This window comes from Dama dama, chromosome 12 (genome assembly GCF_033118175.1).
Source record: "Dama dama isolate Ldn47 chromosome 12, ASM3311817v1, whole genome shotgun sequence".
In the NCBI taxonomy this organism is placed as follows: Eukaryota; Metazoa; Chordata; class Mammalia; order Artiodactyla; family Cervidae; genus Dama; species Dama dama.
This window is the reverse complement of record NC_083692.1, coordinates 73,721,109-73,743,083: the sequence shown is the minus strand read 5'-3', so window position 1 is coordinate 73,743,083 and position 21,975 is coordinate 73,721,109. Positions and strand designations below refer to the sequence as shown.

The window sequence follows — 21,975 nt, the reverse complement described above, 5'->3', positions numbered from 1 at the left end:
AGTTCCTTTCCAAGCCAAACCATTCAATATCACAGTAATCCAAGTCTATGCCCCAACCACTAATGCCGAAGAAGCTGAAGTTGAATGGTTCTAAGAAGACCTACAAGACCTATTAGAACACCTATTAGAACTATGATGAAAAGAACATCTTTTCATCATAGGGGATTCAAATGCAAAAGTAGGAAGTCAAGAGATAACTGGAGTAACAGACAAGTTTGACCTTGGAGTACAGAATGAAGCAGAGCAAAGTGCCAAGAGAATACACCAATCATAGCAAACACCCTCTTCCAGCAACACAAGATGACTCTACACATGGACATCACCAGATGGTCAACACTGAAATCAAATTGATTATGTACTTTGCAGCCAAAGATGGAGAAGCTTGATGCAGTGAGAAAAACCAAGACCTGGAGCTGACCTGGGCTCAGATCATGAACTCCTTATTGCAAAATTCAGACTTAAATTGAAGAAAGTAGGGAAAACCACTAGACCATTCAGGTATGACCTAAATCAATTCCCTTATACAGTGGGAATACATTGGGAGTGACAAAGGGATTTATGAGATTAGATCTGATAGAGTGCCTGAAGAACTATGGACAGAGGTTCACAACACTGCACAGGAGGTGGTGACCAAAACCATCACAAAGAAGGCAAAATGGTTGTCTGAGGAATCCTTACAAAAAGCTGAGAAAAGAAGACAAGAAAAGGCAAAGGAAAGGGAAAGATATACAGAGTTCCAAATGAATGCAGAGCTCCAAAGAATAGCAAAGAGAGATAAGAAAGCCTTCTTAAGTGAACAAATGCAAACGAAGAGAGGAAAACAACAGAATGGGAAAGGCTAGAAATCTCTTCAAGAAAATTAGAGATTCCCAGGGAACAGTCCATGCAAAGATTGGCACAATGAAGGATAGAAATGGCAAGGACTTAACAGAAGCAGATGATATTAAGAAGAGGTGGCAAGAGTACGCAGAAGGACTGTATGAAAAAGGTCTTTATGTTCCAAATGAGTACAATGGTGCGGTCACTCACCTAGAGCCAGAGTGTAAAGTGTGAAGTAAAGTCGGCATTAGGAAGCATTACTCCGAACAAAGTTAGCAGAAGTGATGGAATTTCAGCTGAGCTACTTCAAATCCTAAAAGATTATGCTATTAAAGTGCTGCACTTGATATACCATCAAATCTGGAAAACTCAGCAATGGCCACAGGACTGGAAAGGTTGGTCTTCATTCTAATCCCAAAGAAGGGCAATGCTAAAGAATGTTCAAACTATCGCACAAGTGCAGTCATTTCATATGCTAGCAAGGTAATACTCAAAATCCTTCAAGCAAGGCTTCAACAGTATGTGCACTGAGAATTTCCAAATGCAAAAGCTGGATTTAGAAACAGTAGAGGAACCAGAGCTCAAACTGCCAATGTCCACTGGATAATAGTAAAAACAACAGAATTCTAGTAAAACATCTACTTCCACTTCATTGACTATGCTAAAGCCTTTGACTGTGCGGATCACAATAAACTGCAGAAAATTCTTAAAGAGCTGGGAATACCATACCACCTCACCTGCCTCCTGAAAAATCTCTATGCAGGTCAAAGAAGCAACAATTAGAACTAGACATGGAGCAAAGGACTGGTTCAAAATTGGGAAAGGAGTACATCAAGGCTGTATATTGTCACCCTGCTTATTTAATGCATATGCAGAGTACATCATGTGAAGTTCCAGGCTGGATGACTCATAAGATGGATTCGAGACTGCTCAGAGAAATATCAATAATCTCAGATATGCAGATGACACTACCCTAGTGGTAGGAAGTGAATAGGAACTGAAGGAAAGTGAAATAGGACATTGAAAAAGCTGGCTTAAACTCAACATTCAGAAAACTAAGATCATGGTATCTATTCCCATCAAATCATGCAAATAGATGCGGGAAAAATGGAAACAGTGGAAGATTTTATTTTCTCAGGCTCCAAAATCACTGCAGACTGTGACTGCAGCCATAAAATTAAAAGATGCTTGCTCCTTGGAAGAAGTAGGAATGTTAGTCACTCAGTCATGTCCAACTCTTTGTGACCCCACATACTGTAGCCCACCAGGCTCCTCTGTCTATGGGATTCTCCAGGCAAGAATACTGGAGAGGATTGTCATTCCCTTCTCTAGAGGATTTTACCAACCCAAGGATCGAGCCCTGGTCTCCGACATTGCAGGCAGATTCCTTTATTGTCTAAGCTACAGGGACGATCCTTGGTAGAAAAGTTATGACAAGCCTAGACAGTGTATTAAAAACCAGAGACATCTCTTTGCCCACAAAGATCTGTATGGTCAAAGCTATGGTCAATACTCATGTGTGGATATGAGAATTGGATCATAAAGAAGGTTGAGCACCGAAGAATTGATGCTTTCAAATTTTGGTGTTGGAGAAGACTCTTGAAAGTCCCTTGGACAGCAAGAAGCTCAAACCAGTCAATCCTAAAGGAAATCAACCCTGAATATTCATTGAAAGGATTGATGCTAAAGCTGAAATTCCAAAACTTCGGCCACCTGATGCAAAAAGTCAACTCATTGGAAAAGACCCTGATGCTGGGCAAGATTGAGGGCAGGAGGAAAAGTGGACAACAGAGGATGAGATGGTTGGATGATATCATCAACTCAATGGACATGAGTTGAGCAAACTCCAAGAGATAGTGAAGGACAGGGAAGGTAGGCATCCTGCAGTCCATGAGGTCACAAGGAGTCAGACACGACTTAGCCACTGAACAACAAACAACAACAATGGGCATGAGTAACAGACTGAGAGCAAAATCAATAAGCTCATTTCTATTTCCTCTTTTACTCCCTTCATGGTATTCCACGGCACTCCTATCCTTCCTCTCATAACCCTTTTGATTCAGCAGAATATTTTAATCTTTTTATCAAAACCTAGGGAAGCTGGGGAGTAAGAAGCAGTGCTTTGTGGCAAATAATTACTGCATATTTTCTGCAACTACAGTTTAAGGGCTTATATTATAGGTGTTTTGCTTCTGTGAATTAGGGTGGTATTTTCATACGATCACTGACTCTCAAATTTGATCTCTTTTCTACTCTTTTTCAAGTAAAATTGAGTCACCTCTGAATGCAGAGACATGGGTGGAGCCAATCACTCCATGGTGTCTGAGTTTGTGTTCCTGGGACTCTCGAATTCCTGGGAGATCCAGTTTCTTCTTGTCCTTTTTTTCTCTGTGTTCTACATGGCAAGCCTGATGGGAAACCTCCTTGTTGTGTTCTCTGTGAGTGCTGACACTAGCTTGCACTCCCCCATGTACTTCCTGCTGGCCAACCTCTCCTTTCTTGACATGGGGTTTTGCTCTACTACTGCTCCCAAAATGATTTATGACCTTTTCAGAAAATGCAAAGCCATCTCTTTTGGGGGTTGTCTAACTCAGATCTTCTTTATTCATGCCTTTGGGGGCACAGAAATGGTGCTACTCATCGCCATGGCCTTTGACAGGTACGTGGCCATATGCAAGCCTCTCCACTACCTGACCATCATGAACCCGCGAATGTGTGCTTTGACTTTGGCTGCTGCCTGGGTCCTTGGCCTCATCCACTCAGTGGCCCAACTGGCTTTTGTCATAGACTTGCCCTTCTGTGGTCCTAATGTACTGGACAGCTTTTATTGTGACCTCCCACGACTCATTAAACTTGCTTGCACAGAGACCTATAGACTAGAGTTCATGGTCACCACCAACAGTGGACTCATCTCTGTGGGTTTCTTCTTCATATTGATTATTTCCTACGTCTTCATTCTGGTCACTGTTTGGAAATACTCCTCAGGTAGTGTATCCAAGGCTCTCTCCACTTTGTCAGCTCACGTCACTGTGGTGGTCTTATTCTTTGGGCCATTAATTTTCTTCTACACCTGGCCCTTCTCTTCATCACACTTGGACAAGTTTCTTGCTATCTCTGATGCAGTTCTCACTCCTTTTCTGAATCCAGTCATCTATACATTCAGGAACAAAGAGATGAAGGCAGCAATGAAGAAACTCTGCCATCAGCTTGTGAGTTACAGGAAGATGCCCTAAATACTCTAATGATAAAGAAATTCAGCTATACCCACAATGACAACAGAAAAATGTCATCTTAGATTTCTATTAATTTTATGCACTAGGTAATATTTAGGCATTTTTCATGTTGCTATATACCAAATAAATAAGGAGAAAGAGAGTTAACATGGGAGTTTCTATTTTTCCAACTTCTGTTGGATTTTTATATAAATTATTTTATTTAATATTTATGATAACTCTGGGTGGTAAGCATTTTATCTTGTTTTTTTAATAATTAAGAAATGCTTGACTCATTCTCCATATAATTACTATGCAAAATACTTCAAACAAAAGTTGATTATCATCTTAATCCTCCACTTCCAATTTTCTTATCCATCAAAATGTGCCAAGCAGAGAATAACAATTGGTGTTGGAAAGTAATATATTATTCCTCAGAATGGGAGGAAATATTAATATTTGCAAATGATGAGACAAGCAAGGGATTAGCCTCCAAAATTTACGAATGGTTCATGTGTCTCAATATCCAAAAAGCAATCTAACCAGAAAGAATGAAGGATGGAGTCAAAGAAAAAACAACACCCAGTTGTGGATGTGACTGGTGATAGAAGTAAGGTCTGATGCTGTAAAGAGCAATATTGCATAGGAACCTGAAATGTTAGGCCCATGAGTCAAGGCAAATTGGAAGTGGTCAAACAGGAGATGGCAAGAGTTAACATCGACATTCTAGCAATCAGCGAACTAAAATGGACTGGAATGGGTGAATTTAACTCAGATGACCATTATATCTACTACTATGGGCAGGAATCCCTTAGAAGAAATGGAGTAGCCATTATAGTCAACAAAAGAGTCCGAAAGGCAGTACTTGGATGCAATCTCAAAAATGACAGAATGATCTCTGTTCGTTTCCAAGGCAAGCCATTCAATATCACGGTAATCCAAGTTTATGCCCTGACCAGTACACTGAAGAAGCTGAAGTTAAACAGTTCTATGAAGACCTACAAGACCTACTAGAACTAACACCCAAAAAAGATGTCCTTTTCATTATAGGGGGCTTGAATGAAAAAGTAGGAAGTCAAGAAACACCTGGAGTAAAAGGAAAATTTGGCCTTGGAGTACAGAATGAAGCAGGGCAAAGGCTAATAAGAGTTTTGCCAAGAGAACGCACTAGTCACAGCAAACACCCTCTTCCAACAACACCAGAGAAGCCTCTACACATGGATATCACCAGATGGTCAACACCAACACCGAAATCAGATTGATTATATTCTTTGCAGTTAAAGATGGAGAAGCTCTATACAGTCAGCAAAAACAAAGCTGGGAGCTGACTGTGGCTCAGATCATGAACTCCTTATTGCCAAATTCAGAATTAAATTGAAGAAAGTGGGGAAAACCACTAGACCATTCAGGTATGACCTAAATCAAATTCCTTAGGATTATACAGTAGTGAGAAATAGATTTAAGGGAGTAGATCTGAGAGAATGCCTGATGAACTATGGATGGAGGTTTCATGACATTATACAAGAGACAGGTATCAAGACCATCCCCAAGAAAAAGAAATGCAAAAAGGAAAAATGGCTGCCTGAGGAGGCCTTACAAATAACTGTGAAAGTAAGAGAAGTGAAAAGCAAAGGAGAAAAGAAAAGATATAAGCATCTGAATGCAGAGTTCCAAAGAATAGCAAGGAGAGATAAGAAAGCCCTCCTCAGTGATCAATTCAAAGAAATAGAGCACAACAACAGAATGGGAAAAACTAGAGATCTCTTCAAAAAAATTAGAGATACCAAGGGAACATTTCATGCAAAGATGGGCTCAATAAAGGACAGAAATGGTATGGACCTAAGAGAAGCAGAAGATATTAAGAAGAGGTGGCAAGAATACATAGAAAAACTGTACAAAAAAAGATCTTCACGACACAGATAATCACGATGGCTTGATCACTGACCTAGAGCCAGATATCCTGGAATGTGAAGTCAAATGGGCCTTAGGAAGCGTCACTATGAACAAAGCTAGTGGAGGTGAGGGAATTCCAGTTGAGCTATTTCAAATCCTAAAAGATGATGCTGTGAAAGTGCTGCATGCAATATGCCAGAAAATTTGGAAAAGTCAGCAGTGGCCACAGGACTGGGAAAGGTCAGTTTTCATTCCAATCCCAAAGAATGCTCAAACTACCACACAATTGCACTGATCTCACATGCTAGCAAAGTAATGTTCAAAATTCTCCAAGCCAGGCTTCAGCAATATGTGAACCGTGAATTTCCAGATGTTGAAGCTGGATTTAGAAAAGGCAGAAGAGCCAGAGATCTAATTGCCAATATCCACTGGATCATCCAAAAAGCAAGAGAGTTCCAGAAAAACATCTATTTCTGCTTTATTGACTATGCCAAATAGATTGACTGCATGGATCACAATGAACTGTGGAAAATTTATGGGACTAAGAGACCACCTGACCTGCCTCTTGAGAAACCTGTATGCATGTCAGGAAGTAACAGTTAGAACCAGACATGGAACAATTACTTTTCCAAGTAGGAGAAGGAGTACGTCAAGGCTGTATATTATCACCCTTCTTATTTAACTTATATGCAGAGTACATCATGAGAAACGTGGGGCTGAAAGAAGCACAAGCTAGAATCAAGATTGCCAGGAGAAATATCAACAACCTCAGATATGCAGATGACACCACCCTTATGGCAGAAAGAGAGGAAGAACTAAAGAGCCTTTGATGAAAGTGAAAGAAGGGAGTGAAAAAGTTGGCTTAAAGCTCAACATTCAGAAAACTAAGATCATGGCATCTGGTCCCATCACTTCATGGCAAATAGATGGGGAAACAGTGGAAACTGTGGCTAACTTTATTTTGGGGGGCTCCAAAATCACTGCAGATGGTGATTGCAGCCATGAAATTAAAAGATGCTTACTCCTTTGAAGGAAAGTTATGACCAACCTAAGCAGAGACATTACTTTGTCAACAAAGGTCCATCTAGTCAAGGCTATGGTTTTTCCAGTAGTCATGTATGGATGTGAGAGTTGGACTACAAAGAAGGCTGAGCGCCGAAGAATTGATGCTTTTGAACTGTGATGTTGGAGAAGACTCTTGAGAGTCCCTTGGACTGCAAGGAGATCCAACCAGTCCATCCTAAAGGAGAGCAGTCCTGGGTGTTCATTCTAAGGGCTGATGTTGAAGCTGAAACTCCAATACTTTGGCCACCTGATGCAAAGAGCTGACTCATTTGAAAAGACCCCGATGCTGGGAGGGATTGGGGGCAGGAGGAGAAGGGGATGACAGAGGATGAGATGATTGGATGGCATCACCGACTCAATGTACAAGGGTTTGGGTGAACTCTGGGAGTTGGTGATGGACAGGGAGACCTGGAGTCCTGCAGTTCTAGGGGTCGCAAAGAGCTGGACATGACTGAGTGACTGAACTGAACTGAACTGAATCAAAAATGGGTGGCAGATCTAAATAGATGTACAGATGACAAAAGGCACATGAAAGATGCTCAGCTTCACTAATTGTTAGAGAAATGTAGATCAAAACTACAATGAGGTACCATCTCACATGTATCAGAATGACCATCATCAAAAAATCCAAAAACAATAAATGCTGGAGTGGATGTGGAAAAGGGGGAACCTTCTGGCACTTTTGCTGGGAATATAAATTGATACAGCCACTATGGAGGTTCCTTAAGAAACTAAAAATATAACTATCATATGACCCAGCAATCCACTACTGGGCATATACCCTGAGAAAACCATAATTCAAAAAGACACAAGCATCCCATTGTTTTTGCAGCACCATTTACAATAGCCAGGACATGGAAACAACCTAAATGACCACTGACAAATGGATAAAGAAAACGTGGTACATACATGCGATAGCGTATTACTCAGCTGTAAAAAGGAATGAAGCTAGATCATTTGTAAAGACATGGATGGATCTATAATCTGTCATACAGTATGAAGTAAGAAAGAAAGAGAAAAACAAATATTACATAATAATGTATATATGTGGAATCAAACAAAAAACAGTGCAGATGAACCTATTTGCTAGGCAGGAATAGAGACAGAGACACAAGAACAGACACATGGACACAGGGTGGGGGAGGAAGAGAGGTGGCATGATCTTGGAGACTGGGACTGACGTATATACACTACCATGTGTGAAACAGATGGCTAGTGGGAGCCTGTTGTATAGCACAGGGAGCTTACCTCAGTGCTCTGTGGTGACATAGATGACACAGTCCCTTCCTGACCCAGGGACTGAACACACATCTCCTGCACTGGCAAGCGGATTCTTTTCCACACAGTACAAATCTTTTATGAGAGATGATTATATGAATAAGGAGTTTAAATATTGTTAAATCCTACTAATTCTGAATATATCAATCTATAAAAGAAGTAATATTAAATACAGACAGGGGTATAGAAAAGAATTTTCAAAGCACAGCAAAAAATTTAACATAATTTTAATTGACCAACAGAAGAATAAAAAATATAAGTATGATATAGTTATATAATGCAATTCTATGTACACATTTTATATTACAATATTTAATAATGTAAAAGAATTCTCAAAATATTCTGAAAGTCAGGTTAACAATGTAGAGACCATAAAATCACAATTGTGTAAATGTATATTTATGTAGGCATAAAAAAATACTGGGAATAAATATGCCAGTATATTACTCATAATTATATTCAGATGATAATTTTTATGGGTAATTTCTATTTTAATCTCTAATATCCATATAAATCTAACATAATGAGCATATTTCTATTTTATTGACAAATATAATATTTTATTAAAGAAATAAGAAAATAGGTATTTCACATCATAAGTAATTGAAAGAATCACTTACAATCAAAGATGTACTTATCAATACTTTTTTGACTATAAATGACATAATCACAACTTAAGCTTATGTCAGAGGATGGGTGTACTGGCTTATTTAACAGCTCAGCTAGTAATCAAACTGAGTGCAGAAGCTGAATGTCCAAGACAGCTAGAATCAAGAACTTGAATACTGCCAAACCTAAATACTACATCTTCTTCTCTACCATATCTTTTTAAAAATTATCTCAGATTCAATTTCTAACAGAGGAAATATGATTGCTAGTAATTTCTATACATCACACTCCAAAAAGGACTTAGGCTTGATTTTTCTATTCCAAAGTCTAACATCCTGGGGAGAAGCTCAGATTTGGACTTTTGTGGTCAGAGACATACTTGCAGCATTCAACTGTGGCTTGGAGATATGTCATTATGACTTGGTTCAGAAGCCCAACATTTGAAAAACCAGCAGTGTTCAGAGAGGTAGGATCTACATGTCATCTGCTAACCATACCACATACTTACCACAAGAAAAAGATACATTTAACAGAAGAAGAAGGTTGCTCATTGGGGCAAAGAACAGAGTAGATGTCCACTAAAAACAGGTATTATTTTAGAATAAGAAAGAATGACCTTGAAAAACTTTTGCATAGGATAGTACAGAAACTCATTCACTATGTAGTTGGGGAATCTATCTAATATGGATATAGACCTGACACAAAGGCATAAAGAGGAAAGACTGAGAGAAGGAGGCATTTCTCTAAATCAACACACAAAAACAGCAAGGAATCAGAGAACCCCAGCTGGAACTACTGAATGTTGTTTAATCCATGGGAAAGAAAAAATAGTGAAACTTTCATTTCAAAAATACCACTTCAGAAAAATTATAGGGAGACTGAGAATAGTGGTTTGCCCTGGAAACGAACAGAGATCATACTGTCATTTTTGAGATTATATCCAAGTACTGCCTTTCGGACTCTTTTGCTGACTATTATGGCTACTCCACTTCTTCTGAGGGATTCCTGCCCATAGTAGTAGATATAATGGTCATCTGAGTTAAATTCACCCATTCCAGTCCATCTTGCTTTGCTGATTCCTAGAATGTTGATGTTCACTCTTGCCATCTCCTATTTGACCACTTCCAATTTGCCTTGATTCACGGACCTAACATTTCAGGTTCCTATGCAATATTGCTCTTTACAGCATCAGACCTTGCTTCTATCACCATTCACATCCACAACTAGGTATTATTTTTGCTTTGGCTCCTTCCCTTAACTCTTTCTGGAGTTATTTCTCCACTGATCTCCAGTAGCATACTGGGCATCTACAAAACTGGGGAGTTCATTTTTCAGTGTCCTATCTTTTTGCCTTTTCATACTGTTCATGGGGTTCTCAAGGCAAAAATACTGAAGTGGGTTGCTATTCCCTTCTCCAGTGGACCACATTCTGTCAGACCTCTCCACCATGACCCATCCATCTTGGGTGGCCCCACACAGCATGGCTTAGTTACATTGAGTTAGATAAGGCTGAAACAGTGGAAACAGTGCCAGACTTTATCTGGGGGGGCTCCAAAATCACTGCAGATGGTGATTGCAGCAATGAAATTAAAAGACGCTTACTCCTTTGAAGGAAAGTTATGACCAACCTAGATAGCATATTTAAAAGCAGAGACATGACTTTGCCAACAAAGGTCCATCTAGTTGAGGCTATGGTTTTTCCAGTAGTCATGTATGGATGTGAGAGTTGGACTGTGAAGAAGGCTGAGTGCTGAAGAATTGATGCTTTTGAACTGTGATGTTGGAGAAGACTCTTGAGAGTCCCTTGGACTGCAGGGAGATCCAACCAGTCCATCCTAAAAGAGATCAGTCCTGGGTGTTCACTGGAGGGACTGATGTTGAAGCTGAAACTCCAATACTTTGGACACCTCATACAAAGAGCTGACTCAGGCGACGAGCAGACGCCGGGCCGAGGCGAGCGCAGCGCGGGCCACCATGGCCACGGACGAGCTGGCCAGCAAGCTGAGCCGGCGGCTGCAGATGGAGGGCGAGGGCGGCGGCGAGGCCCCGGAGCAGCCCGGGCTGAACGGGGCGGCGGCGGCGGCGGCGGGAGCGCCGGACGAGACGGCCGAGGCGCTGGGCAGCGCGGACGAAGAGCTGAGCGCCAAGCTGCTGCGGCGCGCCGACCTCAACCAGGGCATCGGCGAGCCCCAGTCACCCAGCCGCCGCGTCTTCAACCCCTATACTGAGTTCAAGGAGTTCTCCAGGAAGCAGATCAAGGACATGGAGAAGATGTTCAAGGAGTACGATGCCGGCCGGGATGGTTTCATTGACCTGATGGAGCTAAAGCTCATGATGGAGAAACTTGGAGCCCCCCAGACCCACCTGGGCCTGAAAAACATGATCAAGGAGGTGGATGAGGACTTTGACAGCAAGCTCAGCTTCCGGGAGTTCCTCCTGATTTTCCGCAAGGCAGCAGCCGGGGAGCTGCAGGAGGACAGCGGGCTGCACGTGCTGGCCCGCCTCTCTGAGATCGATGTGTCCACCGAGGGTGTCAAGGGGGCCAAGAGCTTCTTTGAGGCCAAGGTCCAGGCCATGAACGTGTCCAGCCGCTTCGAGGAGGAGATCAAGGCAGAGCAGGAGGAGAGGAAGAAGCAGGCGGAGGAGATGAAGCAGCGGAAAGCGGCCTTCAAGGAGCTGCAGTCCACCTTCAAGTAGCGAGGCTGCGCCCCACCACGTGGCCCCGGCCCTGGCGCCTGGTCCGGCCGGCGAGGGTAGCAAGGGTGGGCAGACCGGAGGCCCAGCTTGATCCTCGGCTCTGCCCGAAGGGACCATGCTAAAAAAGCTACAGATGTCTGTGAACGAGCCGGTCGAGGGGGTCTCCCAGAGCGGCCCGGCCTCTCCCCGCTCCCTCTGCTGTTCCTGAGGCCGTGACACCAGCTGCCCGGCCTGTCCTGCTCCTTTGCCTCCTGGCTGCCCGCTGCCTGCCCCAGCCGTGCCTGCTCCTGGCTCTAGGGCGCACCCTGCTGGGGGGCTGCCCTCCACACACACTCCTCTCCTCCCTGCGCCTCCCCCTTTCCACCTCCTCCCCACCCCAGAGGCCACCTGCCCTTCACCTGCAGGCCGCACCGCCCCCGCGGCCCTGGGGCCCCTCCCTAGACTGGGGGAGCGACAGATGGCAAGAATCGCAGACCCAGAGAGCTGATCGGTGGCACCCGGCTCCCCACCCCCAGCACCTGTTCCTGCAGCCCTGCCTCCTCTCTCTGCTGGAATCAAGGGGGGCGCTTCTATCCTGGCCAAGGGACCCAAGGCCCTGGCCCATCTGCCCCACCCCTGCCCCCCAGCTGACATGGAAACCCCAGCCCTCTGGGCCCCAGCCAGGCAGGGTGAGGGGGCAGCTCTGCCAATCTACCTCACGGGCCCACACTCTGCCGGCCATGCCATGGATCATGGGCCGGGAAGGCTCTGGGGGCAGAAACACCACTCCCTGGTTGCCGCACCCCCACCCCATACCAGCCCACAGCAGCCAGAGGGTCCCTGGAGAAGAGGGGGCAGGGGGAAGGGCTTGGCCCCTTCATGGGGAAGGAAACCAGCACACCTCCGTTCTCTAGGAGGTGTCCAAGAAGTGCTTTAAGTGGTTTGCACGGACCAGGTGGTGGGGAGCAGGGGGCCTGGCTGGGCTCTTTCACGCCGTCCTTCCCCGAATGACGTTCACCGCCTTGGCACCAGCGACGGGAACCTGTCCCGTCACACCCACCCCCTGAGGGTGCACGGGGCCCCCAGCCCCCCCCCGCCCTGTGCCCCTCCCCAGATGGGCCGTGGCCAAGCCTGTGCCACCAGCCCGGCCCTGCGCGGCTCCCCATGTGCACGCTCACGTGTGTGCGTGTCCGTGTGTGTGCGTGTCCGTGTCCGTTGCTGTGTCGTGAAGCTGTGCCCGTCCCCCAGTCCAAACAAGTGAATGGCCGCCGAGGCCACAGTTATGCAACTTTCCGTGTGTGTCGTGACAGCGTCACTGCTTTTTAAACTCGATAATTCTTTATTTTAGTAAGATGCCCCAAGAGTCCACACAACTCCTGTTGGCCTTGCAGAGGTTTTATTTTTTTGGCCTTAGAATCTGCAGGAATTAGGAGGTACTGGCCCCCGCGCAGCAGCCTTGGCCCTGGATTGCGTTTGCCTTAGCGGATGTGTTTATACAGATGAATATAAAAAGTTCTTTTTCTTTGGAAAAAAAAAAAAAAAAAAAAAAAAAACAAAGAGCTGACTCATTGGAAAAGACCCTAATGCTGGGAAGGATTGAGGGCAGGAGGAGAAGGGGACGACAGAGGATGAGATGGCTGGATGGCATCACCGACTCAATGGACATGAGTTTGGGTAGACTCCAGGAGTTGGTGATGGACAGGGAGGCCTGGCGTGCTGCGATTCATCGGGTCGCAAAGAGTCAGACACAACTGAATGACTGAACTGAACTGAACTGTTCAGAGAATAGTGTGAGCTAATAAACTGACACTGATATATAGGTATCAGTTTTCTAAACATTAAAAAAAAGAGGACTAAAAAAATGAATAAATGATATAAGGCAAAGGAAATCAAAAGAGAAAGCTAGCATATTACAAAGTGAAATAAATTAGAAGGTAAATAAGGACCACTTATAAGACAATAGTAAGACTGATTAACTGGTTAAGAGGTATGGTGTCTATATAAGGATGTATATGGCTAAGTCATTTGCACTACAGGTTTGAGACTGGACCTTGGTTCCTCTTTGTTGAAATGAGTATGAACTGAGGTTTCTAAATCTATTGATGTAAATCCCTCATTCCTATAAAATAGAATATGCTCATATATAAAACACTTCCCAAACTAAAGTTTAGCTTGCTGTGCTGTGCTGTGCTCAGTCATGTCTGACTCTGCAACTCCATGGACTGTGGTCTACCAGGCTCCTCTGTCCATGGAAGTTTTCAGGCAAGAATACTTGAGTGGGTTGCCATTTCCCACTCCAAGGGATCTTCCTGACCCAGGAATTGAACTTGCGTCTCTTACATCTCCTGTATTGGCAGGTGAATTCTTTGGAATTCTTTATCACTAGCACTACCTGGAAATCTTGCAAGGACTCAAATCATCCAAATGCAACAGGAATAATCATGCCAGCAGAAGGAAAAGGAGGAGCATGGCTAGTTACTTATGGAAATAAGAATGCATGTGTAAGAGCATAGGGGTTACATAGCCTGGAACATAGTATGAACAATAATCAAAGGTAAATCTTGTGATGATCAGCCAGCACAGTCAAGATAAAAGGCCTGACCAAAAGATCCTATTTCTCCAATTGTAATGACAATCATATCCTGGTGTGAAGAAATAGGCATTAAGTATCAAAATCTGATATAATTAATATTTTAATAATTGGAGTAACTGTTCTTGCTCTGATTTCCTGTTCATTAACATTATTATCACTGCTTAATGTCTCTGAAATTTCCCTACATATTAAATAATGAGTTACACTTATGTAGAAGTTCAAACTACTTGACTGATTTTTTTGTGACAGGTTAATAAATGGGCATCTTGATGTATATATTTCGATCTAGTATTAATTTACCTAGTATCCATCGGAATTCCCTTATATAACCCACTCTGACACTGAAGATATTAGTTTTTAAGTCTAGACTATAGTAAATTCATCAGATTGAATTGCAATGTCTCTTGAGAGACAAACATTTGGTCTTCTCCAGAAGAAATTTTTTTACCACACTACATGCTTCCTCCAACCATAGGCAGCAACACAGTTTCTCAGCTAAGATTTTTATAAGAACCATGTTATTTTAACCTGGGAAACCTAAATGTGTATGTGATACCTGGAAACTCCTGATGTTAAAATAATAGAAATATAACATTACTTGAAGTTGGTAAGGAAACCCTTATACTTCTTGTCATTTAAGAAATCCTTCTGTAAATAATAAATTGACTGCACACTTTCCTCATTGCCAGTTTCATTTCTTTGTTCCTCAATGACTGAATTTAAAAAAGGGGTGAGAACTGCATCAAAAACAGCAAGAAATTTGTCTAGGTGTGATGTGGGATGAGGCCAGATGTAAACAAAGATGTAAGGACCGAAGAACAAAATCACCACCATGACATGAGTTGACAAAGTGGAGAGGGCCTTAGATGAGCTACCTGAAGAGTGTTTCTGAACAGTGATGAGGATAAAAATGTAGGAGACGATCAATATGAAGAATGATCCCAGGGATATGAATCCACTGTTGGCTGTGACCATGAACTCCAGTCTGTAGGTATCTGTGCAGGCAAGTTTGATGAACCAAGGAAAGTCACAGTAAAAGCTGTCTAATACATTAGGGCCACAGAATGGCAGTTTTATAACAAAAACTAGTTGAACCACAGAGTGAATCAAGCCAATTATCCATGCAGCAACCAGGAGCAAAATACACATTTTTCGACTCATAATGGTGAAATAGTGGAGAGGCTTACATATGGCAACATATCTGTCAAAGGCCATGGCAATGAGCAGCACCATCTCCACCCCAGCAATGACGTGGATAAAGAAGATCTGAGTGATGCAGCCACTAAAGGAGATGACTTTATGTTTTTTGAAAAGATCATGAATCATCTTGGGAGAAATGACAGAAGAAACTCCCAGGTCAATGAAGGAGAGGTTGGCCAACAGAAAGTACATGGGGGAGTGTAAGTGAGGGTTCATCATCACAGTGAGAATGATGAGGGAGTTTCCCATCATGCTTGCCACACAAAAAATGGAGGAGAACACAAAGAGGAGTTGGCTCTCCCAGAAATTGGTGAGTCCCAGGAACACGAACTCTGACACCTTAGAGTGATTCGCTCCATCCATTGCTTTATCAGCTTGAATGTTTCCAGACAAAAGAAAAGGAAAAATAAATGAAAATAAGAATGCTAATAAAGTTCAATATTATAATGATTATATAAGAAACTTCATGCTGTGAAGGTTATATATCCCTTCAATTCTTTCTCAGGACCATATCATCACTAAAAAAGCATTTTACCTGTGTTTACTTAAAGCAGTTTAGTCACTATCACATGCAACATACCTTTCATCATATCCCCCAGAACTACTCATCTATAAACAAGAGAATGGAACAAATAAGATAATAGATGTGCATAGCAAGGACTGGGAGGGGCAGGAAAGGTGGAGCAGTGTACCACAAAGAGAAAAGGAAAGAAGAGGTGGAGATGGCATTTGCCAGAACACATTTGTTCTGTTTTTTAATTGTTCATAGAACAATTCTTCAACCATTCAAGTTGTCTCATTTCTTAACCTCACCTCATCTCAGGCACAAAATATCTGTTATAATCTATTTTACAATCACATTCGCAATCACACCTACAATCACATTTGCAATTCACACAAAGCCCCAACAGAGGTGAACATAAGAGAGCCAGGCATGGGGCATAGAGGTGACTCTGGAGTCTGACAGGTCCAATGAAAGAATGGATATTCATGGCACAGGGTATTTGCATGGGCAACCAGATGTATAAGTGAAAGTATCTAGTTTGTGATTAGCAGCCAGCATATGGCCAAGATGTATAAGGTTGGTAGGGAGGCAGGGTTGTTATGAGGAGTCAAAGAATTTAAGGAAGCCAATTCGATCTATCTGACAAGATTCTTCACAATCTCTGAGATTTGTGAACTTTGTTTAGAGCTATAGGAGTCTTAATCTTTTAGAATTTGTTGGAGATGAAGAAATGCACACTCATGTCATAGTTGTCCATTGTCCCTCTCCTATCGCTCCCTCTGTCTTAGCCCCATTTCCCTCCTTATCTCATCTCTCTGCTTCAAATCACCCAACTGTCTGGGACCTGATACCAAATCTGACTCTTTCATAATCCCAACTCTGGACTATTACATGAATCTCTCTAGTTCTTACCCATGTTTGCATTTACCATATGGAAAATATATTCTCCTTCCTGTGGGTCAAACACTTCTGTGTCTCAAGCCCTTCTGCTTCCTTAATATTTAGATACGCAGCTAGAAGATGAAATGTATAGAAAAAAGAGGGAGATTGCAGCATAAATAGTGAAGAGCTGATAAAGGTACATGAATGCACAAAAAGCCTCAGACCTGGAATCTCAGCAAGAGAAACCCAGCAACAGAAAGGAAAAAAAAAAAAAAAAGAGCCCAAAGTTCTGCCTTTTAATGTGTGTTTATATACCTCAGTTATGCATGATTAGTGAAACTGATCATAAAACTATTATCCCACAAACCTCATTAGTGACCACCTAGTCCAGGAACCTAGGTTTTCTAGTACACATATGTCTTTGGATTCTGCATACCAGAAAAACATTAAAGTAAGAAAATTTAAGCCAAACCTATATCTAGTTAGTCCAAAACACTAACCACTAGTCACATCTAGCTAACGGTAGCAACTGATTACTAGCTCATTATTAAATGAAACTAAAAATCTATTTCCTCAGTTGCCCTGGGAACATTTCAAGTATATAACAGTCATATATAGCCAATTATGCATTGGCTAGTGCAATACAGAACATTCCAATCACTGTTCATCATTTAAAGGTAAATCAAAATCCCATTCCCTCCATCAAAATACCATTTCCCTAGTAACTCTATATTAATCTTTACCTTTTTGTATTCCTAGAAGTCAGAAAATAAATTTTAATTGGAAAACAATAATTTCCTATATAAAAATAAGCCACAATATGTAGCCTCATAGGAGAAGCTCCGGGTGTTGTTTTATTTTGTTTTGTTAATGTTGACCAGGAAGGATAAACAACAGTCCACTGGGAAATTTACAGACAATTTTACAAAGCAGAAAGGATCTGATGTGAGTTTTTAAAAGTTAGTAAGAGTTTAATAAGCTGAGAGGAGAGCGGAAGGCATTCTGAGAAGAGACAATAATCGATGCTTTATTTAGGGGGCAAATCCTTTGCTACTTAGCATAATTCTTCAACGGTTTCAATTTCATAAATTCTCTTTCCCCAAAGGTACTGCAAGTTTGAGGAGGATAAAGACTATTTCTTCTGGCTCTTTTGTTTCTTAAAACAGAGAATGAAATAAATAGCAAAGATTTCTTAATTGTCTAGACAATAAAACTCTGAAATAAAGCCCATCTTTTCAGGACCATAATTTCCCACAGTTCCTGTTTTTCTGATCTACCATCTTTTTCTATTAAGTCCAGTAGGCATAAGGGAAGTTTCCAAAATCAAACTGAGCACTAACATTTTTCCCAACCACTCTCAAGAGAATACCCGATATTCTTGCTATAAATTTCCAGCTATATAATAGGACAGCCTCATCTCAAGGTTTATAGTGGTATATGGTTTAACTTCTGAAGTTTCTAAAAATAACAAGCATGTAAAAGGAAATAGAGAGAGACAGAAAGAGAGAAGCAAAGAGTTTCTGATAGCAGGGAATTTATAGTTTCTATCTGCCAGTTTTCATATATAATTAGTCACATTACATGCTATTCCTAAAGTCAGAAAAGAAAATACAGATATTTTTCACCATACTTTAAAAACTTCTGAAATATTTGACGATAGAATTTTAGAGCTGGAGACACATAGATACACTATTTATGTGGCATGTATTTATTAAGTCCTTTCACATATTTGATCCTTATAATGACATATTGGTGGATATTTCTAATTATAGGACTGTTTTCATTCACAGATAAGTAATCCCAAATTCAAAGAAGTTAGCAAATTATTGGGGAAAAAAAAGAAAAAATCAACCATTCTGATTCCAAATACATGACTACTTGGCTAAATCATCCAAATATAGTTATTTGTTCATGATCTAAAAACTACTATTATAGATTTTAAATAAGATTTCAGAAAAATGTATACCTGAAATTTATACAATGCATCAATTATATCTTAATAAAGATGTGAAAAAAAGAATCCTAATTTACTCAGAAAAATTTTCTATCCTATACACATAAGCATTTACACATACATAATTTAACTTGCCTAAAATTTCACAGCTACCAGTGGCAGAATCTAGACTTAAATCCCCATGTTACTGCTATAGGTTGAGGAGAAGGGAGAAAGATGATTGCTGATTAGAATGGGAAAGAACCAAAATACACCAAGGTTTTGGTGTCAGTAAAAGATTCACCAAAGTCTCAGGGGACCACTTATACATTAAAAGCCATAATAGTTGATGATAGGCAAAAAAGAGTCCAGCTAGAAACAAAAATTTGAAAGTTCTAATATTTGAAGTCATGGGAAAATTTTTTTGTTTAAAGAATAATATCTAAAGAGATAAAGTTAATAGAGAAACCATACATGGCCCCAAAAGATCAAATACCTTGTATTTGTAATCATCATCATTACATTATGATTACTACTATTTTATATGTTATTTGCACTTTAAAACCCTGTTCATGTGCATAACAACAAAAAACAAGGGAGAAAGGAATATCTAAGAAGTAAGGATGGCTGTCACTTACAAAGAGATCAAAAAGAAAAAGACTAAGAAAAAGGCACAGATTTACAGCTGAAGTATCTTTTCTGCCATTAAAGGATCAGGTGAAACAAAAAAACTAAAGAGAAAATATAGATTTTAGGGAGGTAACAGTGAGCAAGTGGAGAAAGGAAGACCAGAAATGACAAAATCTCAATAATACAGGATAAAAGTTTTGAGAAGTAAATGTGAAAAATAAGGCAATATGCTATCTCAGTTGGTAAGGAATCTGCCTGCAATGCAGAAGACCCAGGTTGGATTCCTGGGCCAGGAAGATCCCCTGGAGAAGGAAACGGTAACCCACTCCAGTATTCTTTCCTGGAGAATCCCATGGACAGAGGAGCTTGGCAGGCGATAGTCCGTGGGGTCACAAGAGTTGGACATGTCTTAGTGACTAAACTACCAACTAACTACTATGCTATGTGCACAAAATTTGTAGAAGGCAGAAATCTATACATAGCTAAAAAATAAATAAAATTTCCAAGCAGCTATGAGAATCTTGTTGAAGATGGGAATCATGAACTAGGACAAATGCTAGACAGAATATTTCTGTAGCAGCATTCAGAAATACTCAGGAACCTGATACTTAGAATCTTCGAGTAGCACATTTGTTTGGCATAATAAGCAGAATGGAGTATCAAATGAGATAGAGATCCTTAGGGGCTAGAAATAATTTAACTAAATTACACTCTAGGTGATACAGCAAGTGACTCCAAAATGACCTGACATATGGAGAAAATAGAATACAGACCAGAGATCTTCAAGGCAGGGACAGCAATTTGTAAGCTTATGGTATCTACTTTTTCTCCCCTATCTTGATTCTCAAATCTAAATTCATATTAAAAATCAACCTCACAACAATATTATCACTATAGTTAACACTGCTGTATGATATATACAAAAGTTAAGAGTGTAGATCCATGTGAGTGGTATATGTCAATTATTTCTCAATAAAATTAGAAGAAAAAAAAAAACACCTCATTTTCATTCCTGTGCCTTTCTCCATATAATTTCACTGGCTCTTCCTGTACAATTTCTGCTCCTGCTCATTCTGTTACTGTCTCCCTCTCTGGAAGCCTGGGAACCTGAGAAGGAGATTCTTCTTGTGATGGAATACAGTCCACCAACCCCTCTACCCCACCAACCTAATCGATTAAAAGTTCTCAGATGGCAGCATGGTCAGGGAGTCTGAGCTACAAAATAAATTTTCCCCTGTGCATAAGCATAGCACACATCCTTCTACCCACCATCCCTAGGACAAGAAGTTATTAATATATGAAACATTACCATTTTGAGAGATGTGACTAATTAGCTTTAGAAGAAAGTGGTGACCAAGCAATGCATTAGAGTTCTGGGATGCTCAGACTGAGGTCATCAGGCCAAGGGAATTGTCCCATAGGCCTGAGAGGGAGGAAAAAAGGGTGTATACTTTTCTTATAAAAAAAGATTAACCATTTTTATTTTTACATTCTTTTTACCTTTATTTTATTATATGATACAAGGGAATCTCTAAAGAAAAGGGAAAATGTATTTTCTAGTTTTTAATTGGAAGAAAGTTCAATACTTTCCTGTAAAAAGTGTTGCAGAACTTAGAGATCTTGACACACTTCATCAACTTAAGTCTCTGTGTGTGTTCAAAGGTCCAACAATAATTAGGAGCAGCTAGTATGAGGAACTGGCAACCTACTCCAGTATTCTTGCTTGGAAAATCCCATGGATGGAGGAGCTTGGTGGGATAGTCCTCAGGGTCGCAAAGGAGTCAGATATGACTTAGCAAGTAAACCACACCAAAAGCATGAATAAATACGAAGACAGAATATTAGAAAAGGATGGGAATGCCTGGAGTGAAACAGAGTAAAAGAGAGATAGGGTGGAAACAGAGACAGCGACGCAGAGATGTGTGCACATACCCTTTACTCCCTGGAGAAACTACAGGCAGCCAACTACAAGAATTGCTAGAGCTCAGCAAATTTGAAAAATATAGGATAATTCACCACAAAACTGTTAATGCAAGAATACACAATAAAGTACATTAAGATTATTTAATTCAAAATAAGACCCAGAGTGCAGTTTTATTGGATTTAAAACATATTAAACATGAAAAACATTAAAATAAAATACATTTTAAATAATGGAGCAGAAATTAGTAATTACAGACATAGACCCTTTTCTGCTTTAGTAATTCAAATACAATAGAACCAGTAGAAAGAAAAAAATATAATAGGTTGATAACTCATAAAGAAATAAATTTAACAGGTCAATAAGTATATGTAAAAAGTACAAATTTTAGAAATAAGTGTTGGGGTATATCCTTTCAACACGGTGTGAAGGTGAAGGCCATGTAAGAATGATCTAGGAGAATGTATTTAATTAATCTTGCTCTTAAGTATTGATTGAAAAGTATAGACTCAGTGAAGTTCCCTTTTTGACTCAAACTTTCTGTTCAGTATAAATGTACATAATTTCAGTCCACTGAAACGAACCCCAGATACTGACGGCCTGTTGAACATTAATCAGTTTTATGTCTAATATAGCAACCATAGTAAAATTTCTTTGCAAAAATGTCTATAAATATAATGGCTTTTCCCCCCAGCTTTTTTGAGATATTATTGACATACAATATTGTGCAACTTAAAGTGCAAAACATGGTGATTTGAT

General features: G+C 40.8%; 2 protein-coding genes and 1 pseudogene across 2 annotated transcripts; 2 read left to right on the top strand and 1 right to left on the bottom strand.

The window, feature by feature from the left end:
• Window positions 1-3,113: 3,113 nt before the first annotated feature.
• LOC133066858 (olfactory receptor 4F3/4F16/4F29-like) lies at window positions 3,114-9,099 on the top strand. The gene is made up of 2 exons (XM_061158256.1): window positions 3,114-4,045; window positions 9,036-9,099. Exons 1-2 carry the CDS (start codon window positions 3,114-3,116, stop codon window positions 9,097-9,099), a joined length of 996 nt encoding a protein of 331 aa, XP_061014239.1.
• Window positions 9,100-10,811: 1,712 nt separating this feature from the next.
• Window positions 10,812-13,074, top strand: LOC133066509 (EF-hand domain-containing protein D2). The gene has a single exon (XM_061157658.1). The coding sequence runs from the start codon at window positions 10,851-10,853 to the stop codon at window positions 11,571-11,573; it is 723 nt and encodes a 240-aa protein (XP_061013641.1). The 5' UTR covers window positions 10,812-10,850; the 3' UTR covers window positions 11,574-13,074.
• Window positions 13,075-14,780: 1,706 nt separating this feature from the next.
• LOC133066508 (olfactory receptor 4F3/4F16/4F29-like) lies at window positions 14,781-15,708 on the bottom strand (annotated as a pseudogene).
• Window positions 15,709-21,975: the final 6,267 nt, after the last annotated feature.

Coding starts and splice junctions, on each gene's coding strand:
- LOC133066858 (XM_061158256.1), top strand. CDS start 3,114: ATGGGTGGAGCCAATCACTCCATGGTGTCTGAGTTTGTGTTCCTGGGA. Junction 4,046..9,035: donor CTTGTGAGTTACAGGAAGAT/GCCCTAAATACT, acceptor CAAGACAGCTAG/AATCAAGAACTTGAATACTG.
- LOC133066509 (XM_061157658.1), top strand. CDS start 10,851: ATGGCCACGGACGAGCTGGCCAGCAAGCTGAGCCGGCGGCTGCAGATG.